This window comes from Eleutherodactylus coqui, chromosome 12, assembly GCF_035609145.1.
Source record: "Eleutherodactylus coqui strain aEleCoq1 chromosome 12, aEleCoq1.hap1, whole genome shotgun sequence".
Taxonomy (NCBI): domain Eukaryota; kingdom Metazoa; phylum Chordata; class Amphibia; order Anura; family Eleutherodactylidae; genus Eleutherodactylus; species Eleutherodactylus coqui.
This window is the reverse complement of record NC_089848.1, coordinates 44,050,907-44,066,594: the sequence shown is the minus strand read 5'-3', so window position 1 is coordinate 44,066,594 and position 15,688 is coordinate 44,050,907. Positions and strand designations below refer to the sequence as shown.

At 47.0% G+C, this 15,688-nt stretch overlaps 1 protein-coding gene across 2 annotated transcripts in view; it reads right to left on the bottom strand.

Moving 5' to 3' along the window:
- Positions 1–15,585, bottom strand: part of ABHD5 (abhydrolase domain containing 5, lysophosphatidic acid acyltransferase) — a 31,486-nt gene extending 15,901 nt beyond the window's left edge. Inside the window, exons 1-2 of one of the 2 annotated variants that reach the window (XM_066585291.1) lie at positions 15,396–15,585; positions 972–1,057 (exon numbers count right to left, since the gene is read on the bottom strand). In XM_066585291.1, the coding sequence (XP_066441388.1) occupies positions 972–1,057; positions 15,396–15,511 (202 nt within the window). In that variant the 5' untranslated portion in view covers positions 15,512–15,585. The remainder of the gene's footprint in view (positions 1–971; positions 1,058–15,395) is intronic. The other variant, XM_066585292.1, reaches the window with a different exon arrangement.
- Positions 15,586–15,688: the final 103 nt, after the last annotated feature.

Below are 15,688 nucleotides of genomic sequence, written 5' to 3'. Positions count from 1 at the left end.
AGTTTCATTTAAATGCCTCAATTGGAGTTTGCAATAAGATCGTGATATAGAGTAATACTATGGTATTACATATTATACTGCAGGAGCGATTAAACTATAACAAGTCCACGTCCTCTACGAGCACTTAAAAAAAATAAAAAAGGGAAATGTAAAAAAAATAGTTTTAAATGGTTTTATTAAGAAAAAAGTAATAAAAGTAAAAACAAAACCAAAACAAAAAGACCCTCTCCACATATTTATAATAAAATCAAAAAGGACACCACCCCCTTCCTCCCACAAAAATATATTGTTTGGTAGCTCTGCATCTATGAAAGTTTAATCAAAGAAATGCATTTATCTTGCACAATGAATGTCAGAAACAAAAAACACGCAACGCCAGAATTGGGCTTTTTTTCTAACGCGTCTCAAAAAAAGAAAGAAAAAAAAAAAGGAATCAAAAAGTCGTATGTACTCCAATAGGAACTACAGGATGTCTCGCAAAAAATGTTATGGCGGTCAGAAGATGGTAGCAGAAAATATTTTTTTTTCCCTCCCAAAGATATTTAATTTTGTAAAAGTAGTAGAGCATTGAAAACTATATACATTTTGTATCGCCGTAATTGTACGGATCCATAGAATAAAGTCATCAGTTTAATAACGTTTATTATAGGGGTTGGCCCTATAATACGATCACCTTTCACAATGAGATGTGCATGTAATGTATGGGCTGAGCACCCAATTGTGGGGGGGAGTTCCTCCAATTAACTCGGAGTGCCCCAACAGGCTATTTGAATTTAAGGTTTGTAAACCAGACAATGCCATTGGACATTATTATAACAGTCATGTGTGAAGAAACATTGTGACTTTTAGGTGTTATTCAGTTTAAGAAAACACTAATTTTCATACACAAAATGTATATTTTTTACTTTAACCAAGATGAAGAACCAGAACATTTCCAGGTCCTCCTGCTCGCCCTGAACAGGTTAACTTACACTTCAGCATCTTATCTTCGGCCTCCTTTAGATGATCCACAGAGGTTGGGCACCAGGCAGGGAGCCAGTTGGAAATCCATCCTGATCTATAACGCAGGGACAGAAGATACAGCAGGTTATATTCAACAAATCCGGTTTACAGTCACGATCATTAACCCTTTCCAATCCAATTTGTATCCTGGTTTTCCTAGGGGGCTTACTCTTTCTGCCGTTATACAACGGCGCGATCTGCTGGCTAAAGCCAGTACTGCATAAGGTGACACGTTGGATAGACTCCGACAGCAGAGAGGCTGGCAATATACAGTAAGAGAACCCCGAAGGCTGTCTTCCCACATCGGAGCTGTACAGCCTTAAATCATGTCTTAAGACGTCAGGCAGTGAATTGGAAAGGGTTAAATGCCAATAGTGGGGGGGGGGGGGGGGAATCTGCTAATGTTATTAAAGGAAATTCACCACCAAATTTATGTTGCTCTGAGACAGCCTTTTTCCTATTACTATGCATAGAGAGAAATCAGCAGCTGCTGGGGATGCCTGCATCTCATTAATATCAGACTCCAGCGTGCCTTCACATCATTGAGAAGACCCCATGTTCAGCTCACACGGCACCTAGGAAGGTGGGAGCTTATTGGAACTACTGCAAAGCAAGCAACATCCCTGGGATTAGTAAGTCCGTCAGTACTTGGATACAATGACTATAAATGCTCCAGATATCTGGTTTGCAGTTTTTAGGACTGTACAGACGAAGGATAAATAAGATTTATTAAAAGGGATTATCCGGGCAGAAGAGGAAAAAAAAAAAAAAAAGTTTTAAAAGCGATCAAGGTATTATACAACCATAAGATGCGGCGCTGACATCACCCAACCCTCCACTGCAGCGAGCCAGCGGTAACAATCAATAGACAAGCCGAGCTTTAATTAGCTCACTAGTTTTAGGCCGGGCTCACACGACCGTATGGTAACTCGAAGTGTTTTACCGGCGTATGGAACTACACATTGTCGCGTCTTTACTCGCGTATACCCAGCGTATTTTAGGCACGCTTAACATATGTAATAAATATACGCAAATGTGCGTTAACAATGAAAATAAATGTACTTTCATTGACGTCATTTGCGTAATACGCAATGCGAATACGTTAATGTGAGCCCGGGCTTAATCACAACCAGAAGACTTCTACATGCAGGCTTAATAAAAGAAAAAGTAAAACCATCTATAAAGTGATTCAACTTTTACGTTGAGCTTACACATCAAGGAGCTGCTCCTTCACTGCAGCGATACAGAAGGGCTTTACCTACGTCTAAATCCCAAAGAGCAAAGTACAGAGCAGACGAAGTCATATTACCAAGTAGGCTGCAGCACGCCGCAGGGGTTATTATAGGAGATCATAGGATTACTGGAGCAACACTGCAATCATTACAACCATTAAAAAAGACAGACTAGTGGTCACACATGCACACTACTGCTCTAGTCACATGGGGAACTCTGGGGCTCCCAGTGGTCGGACCCTGGTGATCAGATGTCTATGCCCTATCCTGTGGGTGCAATAGGATTGAGAACTGGGGATTTTCCTGGCCGTGTACCAAAAAATTCTATGTTTTGTTCACTGAGCCACTTTGTTATCACTTTTGCTTTGCGACACGGCGCTCCATAGGCCCCCTGTACATGGACGGAAATTCCACCGTGGGATTTCCTTGCTGAATTTCCGCCCGTGGCAGCTGCCGCAGGATTGCATTAGAAAATGCAATTCTAGGCAGACGGCCACGATTTGTCCACGCGGAAAACAAATCACGGCAGGCTCTATTTCTGTGCGGGGCTCACAGAGTCCCGCACAGAAATGTCACTCCCCGGCCGCTGGCTCCACTCTGTGCATGCGCCAGCTGGCCGGTACATCAAAGTGCCAGAGCCGCTGGAGAGGTGAATGCCGCGCTGGTCCCTGCAGGGGCTCGGGTCTGGTCCCGCTGTGAGAATTCTCGCAACTGAAGTTGTCTTGTGTGAACGCAACCAATACTGGAACCATCAGTGTCCCCCAAGTGTCTCTCTCACTGCAGCGGCTTCTTCCACTTCTTCCCCTCCATAAACGTTTATGGGTAGCAGCTGTAACATGATCCCTCAGTGACACTAGTAATCAACTTGTCTCTGTTTCTCTCTAGCTACTTTCACATCTGTGGTGGGAATTCAGTTTTCTTGCTCCGTTCGGAAATGGGAATCCCCGTGGCCGAAGAAGTCCATTTTATGATAGAACCGAACAGCGCCGAACGGACTCCACTGACAACAATGGGGTCAGTTTGGTTTCTGCTCAACTACCCGGGAACCTCCGATCAAAGGTTCCAACACAGATGTGAAGGCAGCCTCTCTCTAAAGACAGATATTAGCGGTGACTGAAGAGTGAATGATCCGTGTAGCAGAAGGAAGAAATAAGTGGCTGGCAGGTGGAGAAGGACAATTTCCTCTAATAAGGTACACTGCATAAATCAGGAGTACAAGCGAAGAAAAGAAAACTTTGCTAAGTTTGGAGAAACAACAGCGCCTACTTAACTTGTACAACGGGGTCTGCAGGAGAAAATATACTTTGACATAATGAAAGGGTTAACACAACGAAAACACATTATGCTGTTCGGGGGCTAATACATTAATATCATACATCGCTGTATTGACCCGCAGCGTGCGGTGTAGGAGAACCTTCGACCAGATCATGTGAAGCGCATGTTATATTTCCATCGTATATGCACCAGGTCATGTGACATGTTTATTCTTACTTGGTAACCTAATGCGGGAATATCATTGCATAAAAGGTCAAGGCTTGTATCTGCGGCTCCTCATCACAACGGCTTTCATTCTTCACACTCAGATCATTTGCTTGTTATTGTGCAAGTGGAAAGAAGGTCGCTGTGGCAAAGTTCTGAACATGGAAGATTAGCAAGAAGCGAGCACATAACTGGCCCTGTCCATGAAAGAACCCTTCCTTCATATGTCCTATTGAAGACCCCCACCTCCTCCCATGACTTCGGTAATTTTATGGGACCGCTTGTAAATCATGGCCGGTATATTGAAGCCTAGTCCATGTGGATCTCCAATAGAGAGGGGAAGGGATGGGGGGGGGCGGACAACTGAAGTTGAATTCGTACCCTCATTAATAAATACTTTTCGGCCTCCTGCATAATTTATGACGATAGGAGACACTTCCAAGTTCAGCGCAAAAAAGAAAGCGAGATGCCCAACGCTGAAATAAGGTTCTTGGCAACTAGAACTTTCCCCATAAGCGCATACCTCAAGGCCGGCTGCTCACTGCAGAGCTGCATTCCGCATACGAAATCCGGCTCTGCCAGCATCGGCGCCTGCGCGTACCCGCTTTCCTTCTCTTATATCTGTACTGCGGATGGTACGCACGGGAGCCATTGGACTGCCTTTCCCACATCATCACCCGGCAATGAAGCAGAACCTGTGACCTTTCCCCAATGTGATTGCGGATCGGACCGCTTCCATTGACTTCAAATGGAAGCCGTCCGCGCAGAATCCACACAAAAATGAAGCATGCTGCTCCGCTTGTGGAAATAGCAATTGGTTTCCACAAGTGTGGAGGAAGAATAGATTTTCCATAGCATGCTATGGGCGCTATTTGCTAGGGATCCGCGATGTGGATGCCCACCGTGGATTCCGCAGCAAATAGTCTGTGGGCAGGAGCCCTTAGGCCTTATGTCCACGGCACACATGGATTTCCACAGTGTCAGTGCGGAAATTATTTTAAATGCTTGTTGGCGATAGCAGATGCAATTTTTTTCTCTGTGCGGATGCACTGCCCAAAGTGCCTGCCTTCTGCCTCCTCCCCCCGACCTCCCTGCTTGGTCTCAGAGCAACCAGAGAGGCATCTGCCTACAAATCCGCAATGCATTACATAAAGATCAATGGAGCCCATCCACACGGGATCTGTGGTAACATGGAGCATGCTGCGATTTCTTTCCCGCACGCGCAAATCAAATCTGCAGGTGTAAATTGAAGTACGGACGCCCTGTGCTTCCCTATGCACGGCTTGAACTCTGCAATTCTAATCCGCCCGTGGACATAGGGCTTAACTATAAACCAGACTCGGAGTAAGAACAAGCAGCCCTGTTTGAGGACTCCACCGCTATACAGGCTTCACTGCTGGATGAACGGCTCCAGGGGTTTGTACTCTCGGGAAACGACAGAACCTTTGCTTTACATTACCGAGCAGATAGAGGCGCTCATGTGTACACACGGACATTGGCAGGAGGAGGCGCTTGCGTCACAGCAGCCCGATTAGCAGCAAGGACAGTTTGTACAAGGCTAGATTCCCAGAGTTTCTTTCGAGGAACTTCTGGCAGTCCAGTACTTCCAAGAACGGCACACATGCACTAATAATGTGCGGTCATTACAAAATCTACAACCCATGTTCTAGTTTCCACCATGTAATCACAATCACATCACAAGTCTAATAGGGTTAAGATAATTACCTTTCCCAACACAACAGCATTTTCTGCTTTCTTCTGTACTGCGGCAGCGGGATGGAAATTTTTTTTTTTAATTGATCACGTAAATAAATCCATTCAAAAGAATAGATTTCATATCCGTACCAGTTTAGTGTACATTGCACAAAACTCACCCAGAAATCTTGTTTGTGTGATTAAGTTACACAAGTTCTTCAGTATCAAACCATGTTGCATAATAGACTACTTACCTCCGGGAACTATCATAATAGTTCACCTACTGTTTGCCGCTTGGTTAAAAGGGATATTACTTCCGGCTGCGTCCTGACAAGGCGCCCCGCGGTACTGCAGATTGCCGGGGTCAGCGACATCATACACGAAGGACGGACTGTTGGCTCATTATATTAATTAAGCAAGAAAATAGTGCTGGCTTAATTATTAAGATTAGCCGAAAGCCCATTCCACACAAGACGCCTCCCGCACAGGCCTCCTGCAATGCTATGCGACGCCTTATCGGAACGCAGCCGGAAGTGGCTGGTCCAACACCGCAGATGCCGGGAAGAAATTTAAATCCCCGAATAGCCTTTTTAAAATTGCCTGCCACCCACTCTGTCCTTCCTGGTTGCTGCTGACCTGGACATGTGACTGCTGCAGCCAATCAACAGCCACAGCAGTGACCTTCTATAGCCAGTGATTGGCTGCAGCAGTCACATGTCCCGGTGAAGGCTCAAAAAGACAAACATGAAAGAGAATTTGTCTATCTGGGGTCCTAAATTAGGACAGAGCAAAATGTAAGGTCAAGTCAATAACTTCCTCCATGTGTAACAAGGTTTGTTCCAGACAGGAATGGTGGCCTATGGGATTTATCAAGATGAGTTCAATTGGGATGCTTATCCCCTCCGTTCCTCCTCGCTCTCCCCCGCCGGCAGACGAATCTTTAGAGACGAGCGGGCAGGTACTCGAATAAGGCACTACTCGCTCGAGTAGTTTGCCTTAGCGAGTATGCTCGCTCATCTCTAAAAGAGACCCCATAGTACCACACAGGGGATAAGCAACGCAGTCTACTGCATGTGTTTTAACCCCTTAACGACCGCCCATACGTCTTTTAACTGCAGCCGCGAAGAGGCTTTATTCTGTAGCACCATCTTTTGACGGTGCTGCATTAGAAGCCCGGCGCGGTTCTCTCATGCCGGAGAAAGCGGGTGCTTGGCTTCGGATGACAGACGGGCAATAACTCTAAGGCCTCATGTCCACGGGGAAAATAAGAATTAAAATCCGCAGCGTTTTTCCCGCACGCGGTTCCGCGCCCCATAGGAATGCATTGACCACCCGCGGGTAGATAAATACCCATGGATGGTATTTAAAAGGGAATTAAAAAAATTTCTGGAGCATGAAAAAAAATGGACATGCTCCATTTAGGTGCGGATCACACGTGCGGGAGCTCATAGAGCACATAGCTCAATTGATCTCCCACATGAAAAATAAAAGACCATTACAGTGCATCCGCAGCCCAAATCCGCATTACAAATCTGCAGCGGATCCGATTTTCCCCGTGGACATGAGGCCTAACACTGCGGACCAAAGAAAGCTCAGATCCCTGGTGTTTGACATTTAACACACCATAGTCAGTATGACTACAGCATGTAAAAAGTTGACAGAGGGAGGGACTCCCTCTGTCACCCATCAGACAATGTGAGCATGGGGTTCCGATGAGTTGCTATGGCACCCTGAGGCTTGAACATGTCCTCTGGATCTGCCAGCTATGGTGGCCCATGAGGCTCAGTCTCTGGCTGCTTCTCATGGAGACTGGATTAATATTTTTTATTTTTAAATATATAAACAAAAGCCCATAAGTGTTTCTACAAAACAAAGGGTTCCTGACTTTTGCATCCCCTCCTGGATTTGGTTCAGAAACTGCCTCTCCATTGGTAAAGGTACAGAGCCAAGTTACATTATAAGGACCAGCAGCTAATACCCAGAGTAACCGCCGAGGGCCGGACGGACAGTAGCTAGATGGGCCAAGGGTCACTCCGTAAGGTGCTGGTAGGTGGTCTCCGGTGTCTGTAGCCATGCCGATTACATCCCACAGTTGCAGGAGGCGGGGTAGGCGAGGATCCATAGAGCAAACGCCACAATCAAGGTGATCCCACAGATCACTTGGGTCTAAGTCTGGGGGATTAGGGGCCAGGGAAGTATTTTGACGTCTTGGTCGTGCTCTTCCAACCACTGTCAGACATTTCTATCCGTGTGACATGTTGCATGTCATCTGCCCCAGGGAAAACAATCAGCATGTATGGGTGATCTGCAAGGACGGATTCATAACCAAAATCGGTTCAGAGTGCCTTCCACATGGAAGAGCTGCGCAGTGAACGCCAAAAAAATACCCCAGACCAGAACGCCGCCGCCACCACCGGCTGGTTCCTTACAGCAATGGTTGCCGGGTGTTTGTTCTCCGCTTCTTACCTGACACCCCAACACTCATCTGTTTGATGAAGCATAAAACACGACTCATCGGAGAAGGCAACACCTTGCCAATCACTGGTGGTCCAATTCCGATACTGCCGTTTGAGAAATACCGCCACCCTTGGCCAGAAAAACAATAACCATCGTTTTTGCAGCTCTGATAAATGGCCCCTTTTATCCCTGACAACAAATAGTGTGTAAGCAGACAGCCGATCGCACACCTTAAATACCCACCCAGCAGACCCACCACGTCACTTCATGGGCTACATACTGCCGACATCAAAAATAGGAGGGGGTCATAATAATGTGACGACTGTGTATATTTCTATATCATAATCCGATGGCCTATCACTAAGATTTGTCATCAATTTATGATGCTATTCCTGAAAATAAAAAGGTCACAACACCGATCCAGCACTACAGCCCCTCGCAGTCTTACACTGGCCCCCCGGCTATGGAGGACACTGCAGCACAGCTCCATTCATATGTATCAGACCAGCATAAGGAGGAGCGTTCTGCACAGCTTCATTGTCGGGACCAGTGGGTCCCGGAAGTTAGACTCCCACTGTTCATCAAGTGCTGCCATAACCTAGCAATATGCCAAGACTTAATGAGATCAGAATCATCGCTTCATTCTTACCAATGAGGATGACGGAAACAGCTAAGCTATTAGAAAAAATATAATTTTAAACAGAAAGTTTTTTTATGTGTATATTTGGTTACAGTGTATTTATTAAATCATATAGATGAGATATTTAGAGGTTCATATACTATCATGTCCCTTTTAGGATATAACCTTCTGCATGTATATTTAGTTATAGTGCATTTATCATTGTATAGATGAGTCTTTTAGAGGTTTATTAATTATAGTGTCCCCTTTAGGTTATAGTTTCCCTTTTCCCTCTTTATTCTCCTCTCCTCTTCTTCCCTTTCTCCTTGTCACATCCCTCTGCCATCCAGAATCATTAGGTATCAGTTGTAATAAATCATTTGTTAATATAAAAACATCAGCTTTAATGCACATTGAACAGTATACATAAAATTTATATAATGAAGATTTTCAGGCTAAGATTAGCCCATAGATTGCAATGATTGAACGTTGCGGTTCAGAATGGAACGCACACGTGAAGTACGCACCACATGAAACGTGATGACGTGGTGACGACGGCCAGCCCTATGAGATTCCAGGTGACGCACGTCACAGGTGCGCCTGGGGGAACGTGTATACGTGTAACGGGATGACATCATCTGCTCCACGATTTCACGTTACCCAGCAACACACTATGCCGCACCGTGCATCCACACGTGATGACGTCACGCGTCGGACTCATTAGAGTCGCAACGCATGACGTTGTATAGGCGCCGAGGATTCCCCATTCCTCTGAAGGTGATTGGGAATTAACATCATCAAGGAATGAAAGGTACACTTTCCTATATAAACCATTTATTTTTTAGCAATTGCATAACTTGATAAGGGTACAATACGTACCGAAACGCGTTGTTACGATCGCTGGGTGAACTTGTCACATCTTGTATGAGTCGGCTTGTTGCACCATTGTTTGGTTACATTTTAAATAAACTGTTAAGAAGAAAAACCCTGGACTGGAAACCTTATCTGTTGAGAGACACTAAGACCTGTGGGAATTAGGAGGGGGAATATTGGCAATCATAACCCCCTCCTTCAAACGTAAGTTTCTTTTATTTGAAAGATAAAAGTTCGTATATGCAAATTTGAAATTCCGTGAGCGCAGGAAGAATTTTTTACTAAATGAAAAATTTCTGGGAAACAGCTAAGCGGCATCAAGTGCTCGGAAATCTCCATAGTTCCACTAAAAACAAATGGAGCGGCACTGCTCTTACACAGCCTTCACCCTCCTCCTCCTCCTCACTGGAGTGAAGCGGTAAGCCCACAGCGAAGACGACAGTGGACATGGGACCCTTTCTCAGGATCGGTATCAGTGGGGGTCTTAGAAGAGAGACCCCTTACTGATCAGCAAGTTATCCCCTATCCTTTGTATAGGGAATAATGCCTCTTTTACACGAGATGATTCTTGTTTAAACGAGCGAACAAGCGAGAAGTGAACGAGCCGCCGATGGTTTTTATGCAGGATGAAACTGACCGACTGCCGAGAAATGCACAATTCTCATTAGTCGTTCGCTCACGTTAAACGATAATTCTTCACTTTCATACGTTTGAGTGAATTTTGAAAAGGGCCATAACCTATACTTCCGGTACAAGCCCTTTAAAAGACATCTGCCTGCTTAGAAATTCTCTAAGTCTCCAATCAATCCAGTACAGACTGCACAACCCGAAGAAGAAACAAAGCGGACAATGTAGCCGCCTTACAAATGTAACCACCTGGCTCCGACACAGAAGCAGCGGAGGGTCGGCACACAATAGACACTTTGTTACAAACATTCCGGCAGTGTTACTATTGTGTCACATGGTGTCGGCGCTGCAGGTGACCTACTGACAAGCAGCTGCAGAACTAGAGCCGGCCACCAAGGGCCATTTACACGGAACCATCAGCAGTCAGATTGCCGCTGGACGGTGTGAAGACGAACAAGAACTCCTTCACTTATCAGTCACTTGGTACAGGCAAAAGAATCAAACAACCATCAGCCTGTGTAAACAGGCAATCATTCATCTATGACCCACTGCCTGCTTCCTGCAAATAGAGGCATGCAGCCGGACGCAATCTCCGGCCTCCACTCACCAAGCCATCATCCTTTTGATGTTTAGGCGTCAGACATCCGTCCCGTGTAATGGGAACCTAAGATCTGATTCTGACCTCTCGCAGCGTGTAAACGCTCCCCGCTTCCATTAGAATGCGAGTACTGAATGAGAAGCGATGATCTGCCTGATGAGCGCGAACATCTAGCAGTGACGTCACCAATGCGATTAAACGAGTCGTCCCGTGTAAATGGGGTATTAATGCCACTACTTGCGAGAACCCACCCGTGAAGGACTGTAATCCATGTCCGGATAGCCCGACCTCTGCAGACGAGATGCAGCTGATCGCACCATGTGTCAACCTGGGACAATGAAGAGAACAGATCTGCATTTTTCCTCAACAGTAAAACAATTTATGACAACGCCGAAGTATGCGGACGAGATCCGTATCAGTGAGAGAACCGGAACAGCCGGAATGCATGAATGTGTTAGTGTAATAGTGCATTTACACAGACGAGCGCCATGTCAGTCAACAAAACTCAGACTGATACCGCATGTGTATACCCGCCATTTGTTATGTGAGCGTCATGCATTTGGGATTTTCACATTTGTGAAAGATGGGTATGAAAACCAGAGGTAGTTCCAGAAGTCAGGGTAACTCTACACTAAGCTCCACCACTGCAGCACTGATGCCCCAGGGGGGCATACGCTTAAGCTGCTCTCATATAAGCTTTTTTGCAGCTTCCAGTGCGGCGTTTGAAACGCTTTTCAGGCGGTCTGCTCTATTTTAGAGCGTTTAAGTGATTTTTAAAGGGGTTGTCCCGCGAAACAAAGTGGGGGTATACACTTCTGTATGGCCATATTAATGCACTTTGTAATGTACATCGTGCATTAATTATGAGCCATACAGAAGTTATTCACTTACCTGCTCCGTTGCTGGCGTCCCCGTCGCCATGGTGCCGTCTAATTTTCAGCGTCTATTCGCCCGATTAGACGCGCTTGCGCAGTCCGGTCTTCTTTCTTCTGAATGGGGCCGCTCGTGCCGGAGAGCGGCTCCTCGTAGCTCCGCCCTGTCACGTGTGCCGATTCCAGCCAATCAGGAGGCTGGAATCGGCAATGGACCGCACAGAAGACCTGCGGTCCACCGAGGGTGGAGATCCCGGCGGCCATCTTCTCAAGGTAAGTAAGAAGTCACCGGAGCGCGGGGATTCAGGTAAGCACTATCCGTTTTTTTTTTTTTTAAACCCCTGCATCGGGTTTGTCTTGCGCCGAACGGGGGGGGGGGGGGGCTATTGGAAAAAAAAAAAAAAAACGTTTTGGCGCGGGACAACCCCTTTAACACACCTAATCACCCACTTTAATGATGGGGTGCATTAAAAACGTTGTCGAACGCGTTTGAAAACAAAGTAAAACCCGACATTTTTACTAGGTCCTGTGTGAGAGCGGCCGGATAGCTTTTTCTGTGTAGCCCCTGGTTGTGCGCTCTGTAAGCGCCCCAAGGGGTTTTGTTTCTGAATTCTATCTGAGTTTTTAAACTCAGCCAGAACTCCGACCCATTAAAACTAACGGGGGGATTCAGAGCAGCTCTTGTTTCACAGAGGTGGTCCGTAGAAAGAAACCAAAGCGTGTCCGATTCATCAAACCTGCAATGTCACGGCCTGCGGGCATCAGACGTTTGCCCATGTGCTGTCAGATGCACAACTCGCACATGGCCACCTGAATGCAGCACAAGGCCAAGACTGCGTACAGACTTTGTTTCTACTTTTTACTATGGAGCTACAGGTACGGTCCACAGAAATGCCCCAAAGTTGTGTACCAACAGCAGCTCGCTGACTGGCTAGCAAATAAATAAAAGCCGTACAAAAGTTAAAGGAGTCCTCCGTGACTTAAAAAAAAAAAGGGGGGGCTTAAAAACAATAAAAATAGAATACTCCCCTATCCTGGCGGCTCCCCAGCATACAAAGCCTGGAGGGAGAACCGGATGGTCACCTGACCATTCAACCACTCACAGGCTTCAGCGGCCATAGAAGAGTCCCCGCTACCGCCTTAGCGATAACATACACAATGAACAGCACGTAACCGCCTGCCGCTTTTTCCGCTTTCCGTGAAGCGGGGATAGGCGAGTATTCAATTTTTACTGATTTTAAGCTCTTTAAATATTTTTAAGTCCCAGAAAACCCCTTTAAATACAAATATAAGTGGAAGCTGCCGTTCGGGACCCGAATAAGTCAATACAAATGGCAACAGGATTTCCAGAAACACATGAGCAGGAACTCCAATTGTACATAACAAGAATATCGCCTCCACGCCGCGGCTTTATGGTGTCCAACAGTAGAACTATATTACAGGTCCGTGCGCCAATACTAAATGCCTTTTCCACTATCGCTACTATGGAGCTACTGCACCACCACAAGGGGGCGCTTCTGGACACTCACCACCCACCCAATACAGGGCCAAGTGCCAAAGACTGCGGTTCTCTAGTGTTTCCAATCAGCAATTCTCAGGCTTAGGCCGACTTCACACGGGTGTATCTGCGTGCGCAATACACAGGAGATAAAACCCACTGATTTCATCCACATTAGGGTTGTGCAAAAGAAAAAACAAACATGTATGAAATATATGTGCGTAATATGCCGCTTGATGAACTAATTAGAGCCATTCATTGATTGGCTGTGAGTGGTTCATCAGTGCCGTGGCTCAGCCAATCACAGCCAGCCCTTCTTGGAGGCAGGGATTTTGATCCTCCAATCCAGGAAGGGCAGGCAGAAGACTTCAAGCAAGCCTGCAGAAGAGCTTCAGGGAGAAGACAGTGCCTCTTAGGTGATGTATTATTATTATAAGGTAGGGCTTATTTTAGAGCTTTGACAATAGGCTTTCCTACTGTCAAAGTTGCATCGCACCGCATGAAAACAGTGTTTTCGTGCGATGCAACAGAGAGGAAGGCTCCATGGGGAGACAATGGCCTACAAAACCTCACTAGCCGCGGGCATATCCCCGGACCCCCAAGGCTTTTGACTTGCAATGCTGCAGGCAACAAAACATCACAGATGTGAAGGAACCCGTCGGAAGGCGTAGGCTTCACGTACATGCGGGTCGCAGCGCAAGAAGATTGGGCGACTTTGTCGCCCGTGTGAACGAGGCCTTAACCCTTTGCAATCCAATTTCCGATTCAGGGTTTCCTAGGGGGCTTTCTCTTTCTATCATTATACAATGGCATCATCTGCTGGCTAAAGCCAATACTGCAGTATGTGACATGCCGTAGAGGCCCCGACAACAAAGCGGCCGGCAATCTATAGTAAGAATACCCTGCTGGACATCTTCCGACATTGGAGCTGCACAGGCTTCAACCAGAATGTAGGAAGACGTCAGACAGTGGATTGGAAAGGGTTAAACCTGCACATACATCTATTTAAGGCAGTGGTTTAGCTGACTACTAACTGCCAGGAGAGGAGAGAGCTCAGTTTAACCCCTTACATGCCACAATCAGCAGGTGACATTGGCACCCCACAACATGACCGCATAGTACTAATGGGTTCCCATGCCAGCCAGACAGCCTGACAAAGGCCTCCATGTCTACCAGGTAACACAGCCTATTAGTCCCTAATCTAACAGGCTGCTGCCCTAGACATAATACAATGTACTACCTAAGTAATGCAGTGTACCATCCAAGCACATCTTCAAGTCTTCTTCAGGGACTAAAAACGAGTCTATTTAGAAAACAAAAGTTCAATAAAGTGAAAACTGCAATAAAGAATAATCCAGAAGTGGGGATCCTCGGAGCGGCGCCAGGAGGAACTACAACCCTCCAGATAAAACAGGCCCTCGCGGCTGGAAAAACAGCAGCGCTGCGGCTGGCAGGGCTCATGCACACGGGCGGATGCATTCGCTGTCTGTGGACAAGACCGCGGCTGCGATTGGCACTGCGTACGACCGGGATTATGGCGTCGCGGACATACAAGGCGTGCCGAATTTTTTTTCCCCCTTTCAAATCTCGCGCTGTGCAGAGCGGCGCTGCGTACGATACGGAGAAACAGCACGCGGCGATTTATGTCTCCCGCATATCATACGGCGTCGCATCGCCGCTCCAACGCAGGTGGGAATGGAAGAAGGAAAGCCCATCGAGCCTCACCGCCTGCCCTCACCACGGGGAATACGCAGTGACAATACGCCCGTGTGAAGGGGCCCGCACGCTGCGGCGCCAAAGATTACCTGGTTTTACCTTCAAAAACTTTTTTTTTTACTACTTTTGAACAAGAAAAAAAACCCCAAACTCTATAAACTTGGCGTTGCAACAATTGCGCCGATAGGATAAGAAACTCATCACATTATTATTGAATACCGTAACAAAACCCCAAAACAGTCGCGAGATTTAAGGATGTCTCCCCCCCCACCCAAAAAACCTCAGACGGAACGATTATCATTTTAAGCAAAAAAAATTAACAAATCCGTTCCAAACGGGCGAACGTAAACAATAACCGTTCGGTCTAACCGCGCGCCAACAACAAACTGGAATCGTTCGTTTCTCATTTGTCCCGTTTCTCGCAGGCGTAAAAATCACCGCAGGCTCGTTCCGATTAAACGGCGCTCGTTCGGCATTATCAGCCACAGGCGACCGCGGACCCCGAGGGGAACGGCGGACATAAAGCGCATCTACCTCAAAGCAGCGTCCGCCCCGTCCGTTAATAACGCGTTACCTGACGGTGACATCACATGACCAGTAATGAATGGAGGCACCCCACAACTACTAATGTCCATCTATAGGGGGCGACAAGCCGCAACATGCTGAGACCTGTAGTCCGCCCCCACTCCCACCACAGAGGTCACACAGAGACACGGCGGCCACTCACTCTCCGTCGAGCTGCCTCGCTGGTACGTACAGGAGGGAGCAGGCGGCCGCCATCAGGCTGCTCAACAGTCCTCGGTCCGCCGAGGAGGCCACGGTCACGTCGTAGTCTTCCGCCATGACGGGACAGCCTCTCCGCTCACTGCCCGCCGCCGTCCCGGCTCAGCTGCGGTTTGTTGTGAGGAGCTTGTCTCTCTCTGCGTCACTGCTGTGGGCGGGGAGTGCTGTGGTCACGTGACTGCCGCCGCCATGTTGGTGTGGGCAGGCTGTTTACGTGAGGAAGCACGGGGTGGCATA